Source organism: Fonsecaea nubica (assembly GCF_001646965.1).
Source record: "Fonsecaea nubica strain CBS 269.64 chromosome Unknown Scaff37, whole genome shotgun sequence".
NCBI lineage: Eukaryota > Fungi > Ascomycota > Eurotiomycetes > Chaetothyriales > Herpotrichiellaceae > Fonsecaea > Fonsecaea nubica.
The window spans coordinates 163,838-181,804 of NW_019173710.1; the positions used below are offsets into that span (position 1 = coordinate 163,838).

General features: G+C 51.4%; 6 protein-coding genes across 6 annotated transcripts; 1 reads left to right on the forward strand and 5 right to left on the reverse strand.

Annotated features, from left to right (window-relative positions):
• Positions 1-422: 422 nt before the first annotated feature.
• Positions 423-5,097, reverse strand: AYO20_06078 (hypothetical protein; the record flags this gene model as incomplete). Its single annotated transcript, XM_022644369.1, has 2 exons — positions 423-1,336; positions 1,386-5,097. 2 exons carry the CDS (start codon positions 5,095-5,097, stop codon positions 423-425), a joined length of 4,626 nt encoding a protein of 1,541 aa, XP_022499673.1.
• Positions 5,098-6,015: 918 nt separating this feature from the next.
• On the reverse strand, positions 6,016-8,146 carry AYO20_06079 (hypothetical protein; the record flags this gene model as incomplete). The annotated part of the gene is made up of 5 exons (XM_022644370.1): positions 6,016-6,111; positions 6,189-7,364; positions 7,422-7,697; positions 7,747-7,997; positions 8,053-8,146. The coding sequence occupies 5 exons, from the start codon at positions 8,144-8,146 to the stop codon at positions 6,016-6,018; spliced, it is 1,893 nt and encodes a 630-aa protein (XP_022499674.1).
• A 695-nt stretch (positions 8,147-8,841) lies between these two features.
• On the reverse strand, positions 8,842-9,432 carry AYO20_06080 (hypothetical protein; the record flags this gene model as incomplete). The annotated part of the gene is made up of 1 exon (XM_022644371.1): positions 8,842-9,432. One exon carries the CDS (start codon positions 9,430-9,432, stop codon positions 8,842-8,844), a length of 591 nt encoding a protein of 196 aa, XP_022499675.1.
• An 857-nt stretch (positions 9,433-10,289) lies between these two features.
• On the reverse strand, positions 10,290-15,126 carry AYO20_06081 (hypothetical protein; the record flags this gene model as incomplete). The annotated part of the gene is made up of 4 exons (XM_022644372.1): positions 10,290-12,695; positions 12,748-12,952; positions 12,998-14,084; positions 14,136-15,126. The coding sequence occupies 4 exons, from the start codon at positions 15,124-15,126 to the stop codon at positions 10,290-10,292; spliced, it is 4,689 nt and encodes a 1,562-aa protein (XP_022499676.1).
• A 402-nt stretch (positions 15,127-15,528) lies between these two features.
• On the forward strand, positions 15,529-16,325 carry AYO20_06082 (hypothetical protein; the record flags this gene model as incomplete). The annotated part of the gene is made up of 2 exons (XM_022644373.1): positions 15,529-16,185; positions 16,242-16,325. 2 exons carry the CDS (start codon positions 15,529-15,531, stop codon positions 16,323-16,325), a joined length of 741 nt encoding a protein of 246 aa, XP_022499677.1.
• A 469-nt stretch (positions 16,326-16,794) lies between these two features.
• Positions 16,795-17,732, reverse strand: AYO20_06083 (hypothetical protein; the record flags this gene model as incomplete). The annotated part of the gene is made up of 2 exons (XM_022644374.1): positions 16,795-17,563; positions 17,623-17,732. The coding sequence occupies 2 exons, from the start codon at positions 17,730-17,732 to the stop codon at positions 16,795-16,797; spliced, it is 879 nt and encodes a 292-aa protein (XP_022499678.1).
• Positions 17,733-17,967: the final 235 nt, after the last annotated feature.

Genomic DNA, 17,967 nt, shown 5'->3' on the forward strand with positions numbered 1-17,967 from the left:
CATCAGATCAAACATTGAAACACCTTCAGCCTCGCCGGCCTTCTCACCTGCGCCGTCTTCCCCACCATCTTTATCTTGTTCATCTCACTTCATCATTGTGCGGGTTTGTGTTCTATTTCTGCAAAATCTTGCTGCACACCATCTGCAACCACTTTGTCCCACGCCTTGTTCGCACTCTGATAATGGTTTGATAGACCTCATTTTCGAGGGGGGCCGCAAATGCCCCCCTGGCTATCCCATGCCTTTTCCATGTGGCTCCCTTTTGGCCTGTTCTTTTTGATGTCGACTGACTGCCGAGCCCATTCAAAAGCAGCCTATGCATCGACATGGAACGAGCTTCTGCCCAGCCAATGATTCATCTCAGCCACAACGCCAATACCCACGGACTCCCAAAGAATTTAGCCGTCTCTCAGCTCTCAAGATCAAGTTGCAGGATTGAACCTCAACTCGTTATTGTTCGCCGGGTCTGCCTGCAACTCCATGACCGGCGGATCGTCGACATCATCGTTGTCATCCTGTACGCTCATATTCACCGGCATTGACATCCCACGTCCAGACGCGATCTCATCAGGAGGAGGGGCGCTCTCTCTAGCGCCACGAGGGTGTGCAAAGTCTTCATGGTGCATGACAGGCCCAGCTTCACTGCTGTACAGAGGGAGATCATTGTCATTTGGGTCGTGATGGATCGAACCGTTGTCCTCTAAATCTGTGAAGCTTGGTGCTGGGCTGCCATGGTTACCTTCGACGCGCGTGCTGTCATTGGAACTGCCCTTGTCGCCAAACATGCCCTCCTCTTCGGAATTGGCCGGCGCTCGCTGTGTCGAGGTCTCTAAACGTGCAAAATCCCACGTGGGCCGTGACCACTGATAATCCATGCTGACCCCTTCGTCGATGTCAGCTTCTGCCGCAGCGTCATCATAGCCTGGAGGCCGCTCATATTCGCCGCCACTACTGGCTGCTGTTGGTAGCATCAAGCTCGGTGGACTTTCTGTTCCGGCTAACAGACCTCGACTCTGCTGACTTCCTTCTCCCAGCGCCGAGCCACCCGGTCCCGCTCCCACGCGGTGACCGTGACCGACTGGAAAAGCGCTCGACGACCCATTGTGGGAGGAGTCGCCGAGACGCCGACCTTCCCCCGTCATCGGAGAAGAATCACGCGAGTCTTGTGGCAGCTCAGAGTCGGCTGCGGCATCGTTGTTGTTGGAATTGGACTCTTGTAGTAGTTCCTGAAGCCTGGGTCCACCTAAAGGGTGATCCGACCGTCGACGGTAGAACAGGAGGTACGCGGCACTGGTCACGACCGATCTTGGGTCCGTCTTTGATGAGACATGAGAGTCTAGACCAGTCAGCGGCGGATCCGGGCACACGGAATTTGAGTAACTCACCATTGTATTCGTACCAGCTGTTGTTGTAAAAGTTCTTCGCGTATGCCGTGTAATGCCCACCTCCCAAGCCACCGTAATGGTTATCAACCGCGATCAAGTCATAGATCAAGCTCTTGCCGTCTTGCTGATCTCTCACCATTCCTGAAAGATCAAGCCCTTCTGTGGGATAATCAACCCTCACTTCAAGCTTGTCACGGAAGTTTCTGTTAGAACTGAACCGCTTCAGGTGCATGACAAGGATATCGGGCGCTTTCCATAACTCAAACATTTTATCGGCTCGGCGGTGCTCTTTGCATCGAGGACAATACCAGGCATTCTGTTCAGACAGGGTCTCGGATTTGCCAAATTCGTTCAGACAGTCTACCAATGTGATTCCATGCTTCTTACGGCTGTTTCGCTGCTCACGTTTTGCCGCGATTTCCGGATCAGGCAACAGGCCAACGCTCTTCCATGTCGGAAGTCCGCGATAGCCCTCGCTACCGTCCTCACTACCACCAAATAATGCATCATAGCCGTCTTGGCTCCAGTCAAGGATGATGGCTTCGCCTGGTCGGATAAGATCTCCAGTCTGGGCTTTGGGCAATGGCTGAGGAGGTGGTAAAGGTGATCGACGGTGTTGCGTGCGTCTGGCCGAGAATTTGCCTCTGTTCTTATTTTTGCCGTACTTGTGCGCTTTCTTGTTCCGACTGGGCAGGATCTCTTGGGGTTCTTGAAGCTCGGATTCCGAGTCGGGTCCAGAGGGAAAGACCGGACTGGCCTCCGACCCGGACTCGTTGCTGTCCATAGGAGTGTCATCAGTCTCGATGTCCGCAAGCTCATCCTCACTCTCTGCAGAACCACTCTCGCCATTCGCAAGACCAAGACCACCAGCCGACTTTACCGACCGAGATACTGGCTTAGGAATTCGATTTTTGATAGACTCATATTCTCCAGTCTCAGAGATTTGACTCCAGCCCGTAGGGATGCCCTCCCCAGTAGAAGCGACCTGAACATCGAAAAGTTGCTGGAATCGGCGGGGAACTGGCGACTTTGACTGCAGTAGTTTCTGCAGACCAGCCTCGGTGGGCTGGGGTCTGAGTTCAGGAGCTTGACTAGCATCTCGCATGGACACATCTACGAGGCCATCTTCACCCTGCACAGAGATGGCAGTTGGAAGGCCCGAGCCAGAACTGGACATGTCGTCGTTCATCACCATGGTGTCGGAGCCTTCTGGTGTTCCCAGCCCATCGTCCGAGGGGCTATCCTCTTCGTCATGTATCCTCTTTGTTGTCATCCCCGTAATATTTCCCAGAATCTTCTTCATCACACCGTCGTAGGAGGACCTGTCTTCGCGACTCAGCACAAGGTACGTAGGTTGGCCAAAGAAGGGTTTTGAGGCCACCCGCGCAGAAGGATTCTTGACAAGCCGGTTATACATTGGTACTAGGAGCCGGTCTGCTTCAGGGCTGTCTGCTTCAACCATTTCATCGTCTGCGTCAGATTTGGTCATGTACAAGCTGAATTTCCGCGCCTTGTTTGGATTGTAATTGGTCGGGACGGATTCCAGTTCGTACATGCAGATGATGTCGTTAGTTTGGATGTTTGCTTCTGAGATGACGATGTTGTTATCAAAAATCTTGTAAATCTTGTTCTTGTAAGACTCGGCAACAAGCAGTCGTTCCACATCGGCATGTGTCCTCAAAGCCACAAATTCCTTCAAGGCTTTGATGGTTGAATGTTTGTCAATGTCTATGTCGATCCGAACTGGTCGTTTGTGGAGCGGAAAGTACAGGATCTCTTTCTGCCAGTTGTTCTCAATGGGCAGTTGCAGAGTTAAATTGTTGAAAGGGTCGAAGATAATGCTGACTTTGTTACAGACCGGGCAGGTTAAGGTCGATTTGTACATTCCCGCAAAAAGATCTGTGACGACAGAATCATTTCGTGCCTTATAGATTTCCCAGTTCTTCTGAGCGAATGCTTGAAGGGCCGCACTATCGTGCACCATTTCATCCGTGGAGTCCGGCTTTTCGATGTACGGCTTCTTGTGGATGCGGTTCAAGTCTTCCTGAAGGCCGTCAAGAAGGAATAACAGAAACTCCTGAGAGTCTTGTTGTTGATATCCAGAGAAGCTGGACCCATATTTTCCGATTGTGGCCTTAAATCTGCTTGGATTCGTCGAAGAGGCGTTCTCGTCGTAAATCTGGTGCAGCAGGTTGGCATATGCTTTTGCAATCTCGCCATGGTGACCAAGAGGGTTGTCCACGTTAAGGTCCTGCTTCCATTGGTCATGCAGGAAGAACTGCGTCAACTCCTCGACACTGCGGATGCATTGTAAAGCCGAATTCATGTAGCATGTATTTCCCAAGTTGCTGAGTCCAGTGATGCCGCGTGGCCTTCCATCCCGTTTCTGCCGTCCCCTTGTCATCATTCCCGGAGCTGGGCTGGATCTGCCACTAGGGGTGAGGTTTTTAGCTGCGCTCTTAATGCCTTTGGTCAGGTTGAGTTTGGAACTTTCGCTTGGCCATTCGTCCTTTCCAGACTTTTGTTCCTCGAGGACGATCACTTCCTCGTTCCTGCCCAGACCAACAAGGCTCAAGGTCAACGTCTTTCCATTGTAATTAGGATTTGCAGTGTTGTCCTTGATCTCGGTGAGGAGCTCACGGTGCTCGCCGATTTGAAGATGTATGAAGGTGTTGACATCAAGGAGCATTTTGTCTCCCGCGGTGGCCACAATTTCAGCACCGGGGGCTGGAGAGACACTTCTGGAAGCGGAGGGAGTGAGACCACCCGAAGCGGTGGCATTTTTCAGGCCTCCCAGGATCCTCCACACTCTGACTTTGGTGTTCATGTCGATGTGCAGGAGCCTCTTGCCCTCCTTGAGCCAGTCATTGCACAGTGTCTTCTTACTTGCAATCATACGTTGAGGTGGGAGGTCCTTCTCGCGTTGAGTCTGTGTGGTGTGCTCACTAGGCACCTTGAGGAATGAAAACAGTGGCGGATTCAGCTCCCACGTCACATTCGGCATTGCTGCGTCTGCACCACCCCAATCGTGTGCATATCTAGTAATCACAGGAGAGTCTTTTGCGAGCCCGTACCATGAGATTATCAAGTCCCATGCTTCCTGGGGAAAGACTCGATAGTCCTCATCGAGCGTGAGGCCGGGCCGGAGGGGCACATATTTCTCGCCAGCTTCATCCGTCAACTTGACATCCTCGTCAATCACCATGGCAATGTCCGAATTGTCAACAGGGCCAATTTCACCCTCTGTCGCTGATTTTTCAATCTTTCCCACGTCAGCAGGAAGAGAGCCACGGGCTTGGACTTTCTGAAACCATTTTGCAGAGATGAGGTAACCCTTTTGGCCTTCCTCCAGCTCTTTCTGCCACAGTGCCGTCACCTGTGCGATTTGGTCGTCGATGGAGGGTATGGACGTAGCAGTGGATGGGACATCAGCGTCCAGCGACGTGGCCGCGGTAGAACGGTTAGAGGGGCTAGGGAAGAGGGAATCTGTGGTAGAACTGCCACTATTATCAGACAGAGAAGCCGCGGCGCTTTGTTGGACAGCGCGAGGATCACTGTTGTGAATCAGTCGATTCGTCGCTAATATGTCGCGATGTCTCGAGCCCGTGTCTTGCTGCTTTGCCTTTAGGGTGTCTTGAGAACCTGTAGGCACAGTGTCCGGGTTGACGGGAGTGAACCCGGACCCAGCGCCTGGTATTTGACCCTCGCCCATTTCTACGTCACTGTTGTAGGACTCTCTATCCTGGGCCCCCATATCAGACGCCGGCCTCTTAACAGCAGGGGAAGCGGAGCGCAGGTGCCTGCCTAAATCATCCTTGGATTGCGAGAGGTTTTGGTTTTGGTGATTGGGGTGTTTTTGAGAGGAAGCGGGCATGTCCCGGGCGGGAGTGCTCGGAGGGATAGGTGGTGAGGAGGTCCAGGTTCGTGACTTAGGCCAGGACCATGGACTGGAGGGAGCAACAGGGCGGAAGGCTGACTGTCGAAATAACGAACGTGTCGAAGATGAGGGTCTGAAAATGACGCCCGCGCAGAATGTGAGGGCCAGAGTCGCGAGTGGGTACCAGACTACCTCACTGGCGGTTTGCCTGCGCTAAGAAAATGCACGGCTCGGGTGAGGCAGTCACTGTGGTGAAGAGCTTGACGGTAATAAAATGGCACTCCGGATGCCGCAGCCACGACTGAATGGCGGAATTACAAAGAGGGGTGGTGGATGGCTCCAGAAACCATCTGGTTCATCCAAACAGAGGCTGATTTTCGGTTGGCAGGTCCTGTCTTCTGAAAGGACAATTCATTCACCCTTTTCGAGAGTCTATGAGCCGAGCCGCCGGCCACAATCATGCGAACCTTCGCCTCACCATCAAATCCAAAGTAGACAGCCAGCCTTCCGCCCCCCCTTTGGGAGTCCTATTAATCATCCCAGCTCGGGAATACAATCATGTGCTCGGGCTATTATACTAGTGAGCCACGCGTAATGCAGAGTCATTTTGTTCGCTTGCATCATCCGTTCTGATTAAACAAGGCCGACATGACAGCAACGAGGCTTCCCACCGCCTCACTGGTAGCCTTGTGCCCGCTCGTAGCCATTATTCCGCGCTGGATAGCTTCATGGAACAACCAAGGGCTTTTCGGCTCATCTCGTGACAATCTTATCCACCTCATCCATCGCCTCCGACCACGTCTCTAGGTTCTTCCGGGCCCATTCGATATGGCATCGCGCATACGCAACCTAGGAGACCATAAAAGTTAGCTTGGTAAACCATATGCCCAGATCTGACACCAGCAATTGTTCTTGGAAATACGCACCATATATCTCTGGAGGTCGTCCTCTTTCTCCTTCTGGAACCTCTTTAGGTCTCGCATCACTCCCTGAGTTGCGTCGTGTACGTCCTTCTCCGACACTTCTAGAGCCTGTTCCAGCTGAGACAGGCTTTCTCGTGTTTTTCCGATCTGATCCCGCCTTGTCCTCTCCGGGTCAACATCCACGAAGCCATTCACGGCATGTCTGAAGCTGCCAAATATCTTGTTGGTCACAAAGTTGCCGCTGGGAGACTTCTTGTGCGTAATCGGCGATGTTGGATTCTGGTGCGGCTGTCCTTGAGCAGCCGAAGGAGGCGATGATGGAGGCTCGCCATGGGTAGGTGGGAAGTCAGAATCAACAGATTCAGTCTCTTCGTGCTGCCCCTCCCTCCTCTCCTGGGAAGCCCTGGCAGAAGCATTCGACATCGAGCGCCGCGGTGGGCTTGCTAGCGTTGTGCTACCGGCTAGATATGCATCGATGCGTTTCGCTTCTGACTCGCTGCGCTCGAGCTGATCCAAGAGATGCCGTTTCTTCTCCAAATCCTCTCTGGTCATCTCTTGCTGCACTCGTTTCAGGACTCTATATTTCAGCACATTGCGGACGACGCCCGCAAATTGTGCACTCTCCCTCATAGGCTCGGCAAACGTGGCGCCAAAAGTAAGTGCTAGCTCCTCCGTAGAGATATACGTGCTATCCACGGCCTGCCCTATGCGCTCAATTGCTGCTGCCACAGTAGGTGACTGCTCCGAGAGTGAGAAGCCATTGTATCGAGCGCCCAACTCTGCGAGATCCGCTGAAAGCTTGGTTAGATGCTCGATAGTACGGCGGTTCACCTTTTCGATACTGCCTTGCAGCAAAATCTCTAGTTCCCGCGTGTTCTGCTCGAAGTTGATAAAGTAGGGGTCAAGGTCTGTTTCGCTCAGTCGCTCCGAATTAAGGGGAAACCGCCCAAAGATCTGAGGACCGGGTGTCGTATGTGATGCAACTGAGGGGAAGGTCTGATCCGGGGGAGATATAGGCGTTCCAGTGCTTGAGATCGGGCCATATGGCCTGAGTTTGGCGGAGGAAGATGGGATAGGCAACCAGTTGTGAGCAGGTGTCGGATTAGCAGGATCCAGAGGTGGTGCTTTCAGATTATTCTTCGGCACTGAAGCGACTGGATGGGCGTGCAAGACTTCGTTCTGCGCAGAAAGGTCAGCGTCCTAGTAGCTGGGACAGATAATATGGCCTGCAATTACCCAGCTGGAATTAGGATCCAGGAATCTCCACCAAACGCCGTCTTCAACGACCTCCTTCATTCTCCGGCAACGGTTCAAGAACACGGCAAGCATACGTTTTCGCTGGTCGATAATGCCCACGTCTTCCTTTGCCTTTGTGGGTTTGGCGGCATAGTCTGCCATTGTGTGTTTCTCGGGGATCGGAGGAATGATTAAGGTGGGATGCAGATTGATCAGGGCGGCGCGCAGTGAGCTGAACTCTGAGTATCTCCTCGCGACTTCAATGTCCTGCAACATCTGTCAGACATCCATTCAGCTGTCTCCAAGTCCTGCGGGATGTGCCTACTCCAGTCCGAATCTTGTACACAATGTAGCCTCCATCCGCGCTTTTGCCTGCTTCTGTTATGACAATCTCAAGATCCGGTTGTTCATAGAGTATCTGCTGAACTCTACTGTCGTAGCCACCCTTAGGAGGGACGAAACCGCTCTCTGCCGGTCCCTCCTCTTCCTCCTCCCCCTCATCGCCATCATCGTGGAACTGGGAGGCTGGGTTAGAGGACGTAGTATATGAGGTCGGCGAGGTCGGTTGGTCTGAGTCTGGGTCTAGAATGTTAGCGACCAGATCGGATAGGCTCGATGCAGGCTCGCATACAAGAGGTGCCTAGAGTTGGATTGGAGGGTTCAGTGGCAGAGTCCTGGTTATTAAAGGACCCATACGGGTTGTTGTCCTCGTCGTCCTGCCACATCTTATGCTGACATGCGACGAAGAGGCTATGAGGGAGACTGAAATCTGATAACTAGACAAGAAGAAAGTCTCAAGGCTTTATCGTAGAGGTTCCATGATTCAAATACAATGGCAAGAGACAAGGCACACCTTCAATTGTTGGAGGAACTTGGGACGTTAGATGCACTCTCACCCGCCTAGCCACGTCATTGGTTGGTCTCTCACTGCGCAGCTCGGTCCAAGCCACTATGGATAATATATATTAGCTTCAATAAACTCCGCAAACTCTCCCGTTGTTTGATCACCCTACGAGGTGCACTCACGACACACCTGCTGGACCTCAAGCATGTAATGAGCTCAACGAGCTGTCCGCAGCAGTGGCTGGTCTACCTAGCTTGCTGCAAAACCCAGTCCTTCTATGCACGCGCTCCTTCGCGCCATGGAATGCGCTGGATGGCCAGTGGTCCCTCAACGTCGTCGGTGATGACAACACGCTTTGGGTGCTCGCGGGTACGTGGAGGGGCTTCCTGGTCCTCTTAAACACTTTCTACACCCTCTCTACTGTTGAAGTTGATATGTCTCTTCTCGTCCATGGTACAGCCAACCACGTCGTTGCCCATCTTGGTTTCCAACTTCTGCCACCACCACCGCCCCTGATCCCAACACCGTATCCATGGCCATAGCCATACTGGTATGGTACAATCTGTCCGTTCACGGTTATTGAATGTACAGATCGTTCAGAGGCACTCTTCCACTCACCGGCTGCGCCATTGTCGCTGAGTGTGGCCACGCATGCGCGAACCACCACTTCCCGTTTGCCTTTTTTTGGACACACCAGAAGATCATGGCAAAAATGAGAATAGCCCCAAGGACCACGCCTACAATCATACCCGCCTTGTCACCCGTGCTCCATTGATTCCAACCGCTGTCGTCAGGGTCGACCACGTAGACTAACTGGCCCGAAACCCCGGTATGTGTCGGATCTGGCAGAGGAGAACCTGAAATGGGAATGGCCCAGGTTGAATAGATGTTTCCTGCATCATCTTGAAGGTAGATGTCTAGCTCGGTCAGGGTTACCGTCGATGTCTGCGTGGTTATTGTCGGTATGGGCGTGTACTTCGTGGTGGTGGGCGCAGTGACGGTGGTTGTGGAAGGTGAGGCAAGTGAATCAATTGTGACGGTTTGGCCAACTGTTGCAAAGAGAGTCGTGGACAAATGAGAAGTCACGGTAGTGGTAGTGTCGGTGATGAGTGTTGACGAGACCACGACCGCCGTGGTCTCTGTGACTGTTGAAATGATGAAAGTCATGTTTGAATTTTTGACTCTGACTACATTACAGAAGGCTAGGAGGAGAGAGACATTGATCGGAGAAGACGGTACAGAAAATGAAAGTGGTCAAGAAGATCGAAGCCGGTGAGGTGATCAGCCAGCGGTGAAGGGTGAGGTCGAAGTGTCCTTCCTGGTCATTTCATTGTACTTGGTCTGGTTCTTCTCCGCGTGAAACCACCACAATAAGTCGACTCTCCAATCTGCTACCTTCAAGATCCAAGCAAACAACGAAGTCGTAGCAGATCAAAAGCTGTCCGCGGCCGAACTCCCAGATTGTGTGCGCTGCACCTCCATACGCATACGCGCCATGTCCACACATGGAGATCTCTTCCATGAAAATATGCCTCTGACTCGGACGTTCGAGTGAAGACCATCAATCAACCTGATCCGACGGCTTGCGGTTGTCCTTCTGCTGCTCTTCGTTCACCTTCCTCCAACATGGCCAAGTGTTCCTGCATCATCGGCATGAAGAGTTTCCATCCTGCCCAGACGCAGATTGGCGTAATCACCACGAAGCATATCAAGATTGCTAGGCCTGCGTTCATATTCTCCAGTCGGACCGATAAACGATTCAATTATGGTTGAGCCAGAATGGTGATGCTTAGTCGTGGAGATCAGCCCTGTTGTTAAGAGGAAGGAGAAGATATGTCACATACGAGTCTTTTCGAGGGTCCGGAAAGCACACGAGTGCTAGAAGTCGAAGGTTGAGCACCCAAGCAGTGTGTTATATGGACGAGCAAGGGTAGTGGCGTCGGCACGTTCGAGTTACACAGATCGTTTGTCCATGGATAAACATCAAATTGGTGGCTGCACGCTGCCAAAATGGTGTTTGTGATTCACTCTCTTCGCAACGCGCGTTCGACCGCACCCAACATTACCGGATTGACCCGTGAAGTCCTGCATATTCCCTGGATTTTCTCTAGAGTGGCCCGCATTTGTTGTGTCTCCAAGACTGTGTCGTGGTGAATGAGAACTCCAGCCAAACTGACCACCTGAACCATCAAGACCAGGACTGTGTGGTCATAGGTTACCCCTAGTGGATATAGAAACAACGACTCGAGAAGGGGATCGAAAGGCGTGTCCTTGTGCGTGTTGTCTTCCGGTCCAAGGTGTATGATTCGGTCAGCTTCAAGGACTTGAAGTACTTGCTCCAGACCCTCCAGTGTCCATTTCATCACTGTCCTCGACAGATCCCGAGTCTGAAACGAATAATTTCCATCATGTAGTATCTCTGTCCATTCCTTGATCTCACGAATATCGTCCATGTACAGGTTCTGTCTTTCCTCGGCAAACAAATCATTCTTCGATTTCGAGATGCTCTGCAGTCTCGAATTTAATGAGGTATCGAAGAAAGGAAGCGGTCCGACATGAGAAGAGGAGTCGCTTGCGATCTGTCCGATGCTCATGATTTTGACAATGGCAGCTTCACTAAGACTCGATGTCTGTCCGAACTGGCGTGAAAGTTGAGACAGCAGGCTTTCCCTTGCTGCAAGGGCGCTGCTGCCCACATTGTCGTTTGCACTCAGCTGTTGTAACTGGAGGCCACGAGCCGCATGAGTTGCTTCGAACCGGATTTCATCATCGTCATCGTTCAACAGATCATACAAGACCAGGAGAAGCCTCATCCTAAAACTAGATGGGAGCTCCAATGCGCCGACAGGTTGCAGATGTTCGATGTAAGTGTAAATTGCTGTTATAGCACTCGATCTTGTGGAATAGTCGAAATAGTCGGTCGAAATGTCTTGAAGATCGTGGAGCCATGCTTCGAGGTACCCTGCCTCCGTAAAGGACCCACCAGGTGCAGTATGCATTCTTCCCAACAATGACGCTTGTAGTTTCAGGGTTGCATTCCTTAAATCCCGCGTTGTATGCATTTGGGACAAGTCCAGGCCGTAGTAAAGTGTTCGTAGGACATCGATGGATATGTCCGTAATATGATTTAGGCATTGCTCCAAACATGTAAACATCTGCTCAAGAATGGCCGACGGAAGAAATGAATGCTGGCTTCCGTCCTCGACAAGACAGATAAGAAGATCGAGGAAAATCCGGGGTGGATTATGACCATGCTTTTGACTCAGGACGTCCAGGACGAAACCCAGAGCATCAACGTTCTCTAAGAACTGACTGGCCAAATTCCGTACTTCTTTGCTTGTGCCGTCGAGATTCTGGTCTCTTGTGAGGATGTGATAGGTTTTGCAAAGCAGTATCCGTCGAGATAAGTACGCATAGTGCGCAGGATCAATCTGTGCAGCGCGCGGAAAGTGCCCTTGTAAGCGTTGGATGCCACGTACATCACTTGCCCACTGATTTTCAAGAACACAGGAAGCGGCATCGTTCAACAAATCCAGCCATGCAGCATAGACGTATGGTGAGTGGGGAACTAGAGCCTCATTCGAAGATACCATCGGGTCGATGAGGTACTCGAGGATGGACTCGAGCTCCGCGCACGTAATAGTGGTTGCAGCTCGCCTCATTAGGTAGCGACAGCAAAGTAGAATTCCGTGTACTTGATTCTCCGGACCAGACAGACCGAATTCCTTTAGAAGTTTTATGATTTCTGCAGCTGGATTGCCGGGGAGTATGCCGGTTGCAAGTAGGAGAGCTGCATGATCCCTAACAGGCCATGTCGAGTGCATCAAGTGTTTCGTGACAAGCTGCGCTGCTGCGTCTGCTTCGGAACCTTTGAAGATAGTATGTCCGAGAAGGTCGAGGCCTGCGAAAACGAGTTCTGTGTCACTCTTTCTCCCATCTTTGTTGATGTCGGATGCCGATGCATCAAAGAGACGGAGTGCTATTGTTAATGGGGCACTAGTTTCCTCTTTTCCGTTGGATCGATCCGTCGACGCAACTGCTTCGCCCATGCTTGAAGTATCAAGACGGTTGATACAGGCACGCAGAAGCATAAGGCCACAGTTACGGATTGCCCAGACTTTGGACGACAGGCAAGTCGCAGCAAGTTCCATCATTCTCTCGAGATGTTGAACAACGACAACCGCGAATTTAGAGTTGGTCATGACCTCTTTCAGACAGTTCAAAGCGTGGACTTGCGGCAGTTTCACGTCTTCGATATCGAGGTGCAGGGATCCATCTATTGCTCGCTCCGCGATAACCATTAGGTCGTTAAGTGCGGAAGAAAAATGGTCTGAGTCGACAGGGCTGAGGAGCGCCGCGATCATTGCAGGGAGTCCAGCAGAACGGCGTGTCAACCGATTTGCTTGCTCGTTGATTTGATTCAAGGCAATCTGTAACCATGAGTTTCTCCAGGATTGATAAGGCATTTGACGTACCACTTACCTGATACCACTTGTGGATGAGACCACGCACATCTGAGTCGGTGGATAGCCTGACTTTATCGCAACATTGACTGAAGGTCTGAGCAACTGTTGAGAAGGCTCCTCGATGCCGGAGCGAAATCAATTGATCCATGCAAAGATCCCCGACAGCAGAACAGAGTTCCTGGGAGGGCGTCGAAATGAGAATCAACGATTGAAGGACGAGACTATTGATATCAGCCGTGATATTCATTATTGGAAACAAAACTCACCTCGAATCTCGGAGTGCCCTCCATGAATAAGCCAGAAGATCCTTTGGCCCTTCATTGGCCATTTCATCCTCGGGCTCGAAGGCGGTCTCTGGAGAATCAACACAAAGCTGGTGTCGCACTTGTTCCCAGACATTCTCACAGACCCTGACAATCGTGGGGCGAATGGAGGTGATCCGTGCATCCTCCCGGCCGAGATACCGTAGTCGATAACTTGTGGCAAGCAAAAGTGCATGGATTGGGATAGCACAGCCAGGCCTCAGAACGACCGTTCCTGGTCCAGCTGTGGACTGCTCCAGATAATATGCATCTTTTGCCAAATCTGTAAACCGAAAGTCCTGGAGTGGCTCGTTTAGCGACGGATGCATGTTTATGAGAGCAGAAAGCCTCCCCATCCCGTCGGCATGATCAGCTCGCAGCGTCCTGACCGCTAGCGCCTCTATCTTCTTGAGAAGACCGTGTCCTATAGCGCTCGCAATCAAATCGTCGTCTTTAGCGGCAAGTCTTTGGAGAATAGCAGCTGCGGTACTCCGGACGTCTTCGAACGGATCCAGCACCAGACATATCAAGGTTTTCAACAGACAATCGTCTCTTGCGAACGAGGCTGGCTCGAGACCCAGATCAAGCAGATGCTGCAGGGATTGTAGGCCAAGGATGTGACGCGGGTAGGATATTCCTGTATTCAGCTCTTCTTTCAAAAACCCATAGAAAGACATGGTGAAACTACTATAGGCGTCCAAAAGGCTTGTGACATCATTCCCACTGGGTACAAGCTGTGCTGGTTTCCGGAGTGTTGAAATACTGCTCTGAAGCCTTCGTAGCAGCCTCTTGGTAATGCTCAGAATCTCACCTCGCTCATGAGCGCCTGCGTCATCATGGAGGTATTTCAAGCTGGTGGCAATACATTCTAGGGTTTCTGGTGGGATAAGTGCATTTGTTGCAGGTGATGACACCAGCAATCCGTATGTAAGAGTGCGCACTTCAGAATCTGCGCTCATCAACATCCGTTTACACCAATATTGCCATTTCCTTTCATCGTTGAGATTGGGAGCACGTGGTGGAAATGCTGATGCGAAAAGTTCCAGTGTTTCTTGAAACGTTAGTTACTCGTAGCACACCTAGGTTTGACGGGTATACATACCAGGCTCTGTCAAGATTGATTTGGCTCGACCAACTTTAAGGATAGCAATAAACAAAGCCATCCTCGGTCCGCTCTCTTGACAGGACTTAGAATATGGTTGTACGAAAGCCATGAATTTCTGTTTGCTGTCCAGAATAACCGGCAAGACATTCTCTGCAAAATCGCCCAGGACTGCATGGTTTCTTTCCAGATACAGCTGGATGGCACGCTCGGCAAGGACTTGTAGCCCTGAAGATGTTGTGGATTTTGTAGAATCACTGCAGAGCAGAGAGCAAACCTTGATAGCACCGCTTCTTGTATCCAGATCAGTCATTGCGAAGATTAACGCAAGAAGAAAATGAGGGTTATTTCCCTGCCCAATGGAAGAGACATCGCTCATTGTGAGATTATGCTGGGATAACCGCTGTGTCCAAAGAAGGCGGTTTTCGTCCATGCAATGCTGGATCAACTGGTCAAGCTGTTCAAGGAGTGGCGTTTTCCGGAAGAGGAATGCTAGTATAAGACAAGCCTTCTTGATCTCCGAGCGAGGTAAGGATAGCAAGACAACCCTCACCAGGGGAAGTGATGTTCGCCGCAGGACCTCGGCGATCACTTCTGGATCATTCTGCTGGTCAAGCAGTTCACATAGTGTCTCCAGTATCTGCTTCGCTCGTTTTGTTTTGCCATCATGGAAAGCTTTGTGGACACAGTGATACACTTCGAACCACACATCTTGAGAGAGGACGAATTCTCGCAGCGAGACAGCATTGCTTTGGGCTGCACCATGTAAATAGACACATAGAGTGTTCGCCGCTGCAGTCATGTGTTTTTCGGCCACTCTAGGGCTAGTTGCTGTGAGCACAAGCTTGTGCCATATTGTCAGCATCCCAGAGACATCCTGGGTACCATCAGCATTGGCCAGTGCCGCCCTAAGAGAACCTCTTCCCAGCTCTGAAAGAAGTGAAATGGGAAGAGGAACTTCAGTACTTATGGCACAAGATATGGGATCCATATTGTTGGTACAGGGCTTCTCCATGGCTTTGGGATGGTCGCAGCGCAGCTGGTGTTTTGTATATTTCCCAGGTCCTCCATCATAGCCGTAGAGGCTCTCTCTTTGTAAAGAAAGTAGTCAGAACCGTCTTCGTGATCTATGCACACCAACCACTGGTAAGGAGTTTTTGCGGAAAAGTCGATAGAAATGGGCCCACTAACGCTAATACTAATCAGGTTTAGCTCAAAAATAATGGGCTTCCGGCCTATCTTGGACTGATCCGCATTTCGAACATTTTCTTCCAGGCGAGTTCGACTTTCTGTCCGTTCTTCTGCGCCAACCTGTAACTGTCGTCGCAACGCCTCTTATCTCCTCGAGTTCTTTCTCCCCATCTGTGTTTTCTTTCTTTTGGCACAGCACAATATGTCTGTCTGGGACGCTTTCACGGGCAGGAAGTCCTCGAGGCAGCAATCAGAAGCCTCCGGCCAACCTCAGTCTCCTTCTCCATCGTCTGCGTCTTCATCGTTTACACCCACCCATTTCGATCCCACGACCGCAACAGACGTATCGTCTTTTCTCGGAAGCGCATCTTTACCGGATGCCTCGAAACTTCATCCACTGGCCGGCCTAAATCAACAGACCCTCGACTACCTCACACTAGACGAATCGCAACTCTCAGACCTTCCCGGCTCCCGGTCAATATTACCATCGCGCGGCTGGTCCGATGACTTGTGCTACGGCACGGGAGTCGTCTATCTCACAGCCTTGACTACCGGAGGCGCCTGGGGTCTGATAGAGGGGTTGAACCGAACACCGGCATCGGCACCTCCAAAGTTAAGATTAAACAGCGTCTTGAACAGCATCACCCGAAGAGGACCTTTTCTGGGCAACTCGGCCGGTGTGGTTGCTATGGTTTACAATGGGGTAAACTCAACCATAGGATACTATCGCGGCAAGCATGATGCCACAAATAGCATCGTGGCAGGTGCTTTAAGCGGAGCCATTTTCAAGAGTACCAGAGGTTTGAAACCGATGTTGATCTCGAGTGGTATCGTGGGCACTATTGCGGGAGCGTGGGCTGTAAGTAGTGACTTTTTCATTTGCGCAATGCGACTCTCAGCTAACTCATATCCCAGTTGACTCGCAAAGTCGTTTTCGAACCCGGCGAACCCGCGGAGGCAAAAGAACATATTATTGCTCCGACACACGCGAGCATCTAAGCTAATGACCTTTGGGGATTCCCCGCTTGTATAAAACTGCCCTCTCCCTAACTTGCATGCCTTCAGAGCAGTGCACAGTTGCGACCGTCCGGTGTCTATTCTACGATCCTCACTCTTCGAATGTGGTAAAGCATAGCGGGAATGGTATGATATAGGGCGTTCCAGGAGGTGGATTGTGTATGATACATTTTGGCAGACCCGTGGAAGCGAAGCCATGGATACAAGGGGTCGACGGAGACTCATGCCGAAGGTAGACCAGGAGAGACGGATCTTTGGTTTGTCAATTGATGTGTTGATATTGAGGAGAATTCAGTCCCTGAAAAATTTAATACACTTCCCACAACCCCCATTATCTTTTCGAGTGCGGCAGTTACGAATGTTGGCATGGACACCCTGGTGATCAAAGCCCAAACCCCCAGATCCCTGGGACCTTTTGTCTATTGTACAAGTCATCAACAATGAGAATGTCTCACAGCATCGTCTTTCGCCAGGCTTTTGCAGCCAGAGCCTCAATCGCCTTCGTATCCAAAACACCCTTCATGTCCTCATCGGCAATGGCTTCAACCACTGCGTCCGCGACTAGGTCCACCTTCAGAGGCTTCTCGACGGCTGCACCGAATATACCAGTTAAGCTGCCTCCGACCAGACTGTTCACCGTGCTCCCAACCATGCCAGAGGCGGCTATGGGCAGGGTGAATTTGCGGCTGTTGTCCCACAGGAACCCGGGTCTTACAAAGATGCTCCGTAGCTTGGTCATCTGGCTTGCTATTGTGGTCTCTGCTTCTCGCTTCGTGGTAATGTATCGCGAAGGAAGGACGGGCGCACCCGCGGCGGCAGATATGTAGACGAACGTGTGTGCACCAGCATTCTCAGCTTCTTGTGCCAATGCAATGGCCGAGTCTCTGTTCATCAATTCATAGGTGATCTGGCGGTCTTTTTCGCCCTTTTCTAACCCTTCGCCTGGCTTTCGGTCGAGTGGATTCTTGGAGCTCCCGGCCTTGGTGGGACTGAACGCCCTAGATAGACCCGAGATAATGGACTCCTTTCCAGAGATGACCCCTTTATAGTCTGCTTCGAGCAAGATGCCCATCGTATGCACCACTGCATCGGCGTCCTTGAGGTGGGAGGTGTAGGTCGTGGGTTTTAAGATGTCACCTTTTGCCCAGCTTACGGACTTGGACCAAGGTGGAGGCTCTGTCGAGGAAGTTACTGAGGACCATGTCGGCTCGCCTGAGCGACTAGAGCATTGTCAGCCATACTACAGCGTCAGGTATCAGGACGCAACCAAATAACTTACCTTATGGAAGTAACATCCCAACCTCTGGCGACGGCGGATTTGCAGATTCGCGAACCGAGAAACCCATTGCCTCCTGCGACGACCAGCTTCTTCTTGGCAGCCTGTGCCATCTCTGAGCTGAGAAACGGGTATATCAACTTGTTGCAGTGCTCTCTTGACCCCTAGACAACCCCCTCTCACACCACCAAAGAAAATAGTGCCTTGGACTTTTTGAGAGACTCAAATGCGTCATTGACGAGGGCAGCCGGAAACGGAAGGTGCGGCGAGAATCAGCCTCTCGACGACCACCCAACTGGGCAGATCTCCAAACATTTCGCAGGAAATGAACCAAATTTTGCGAAGAGT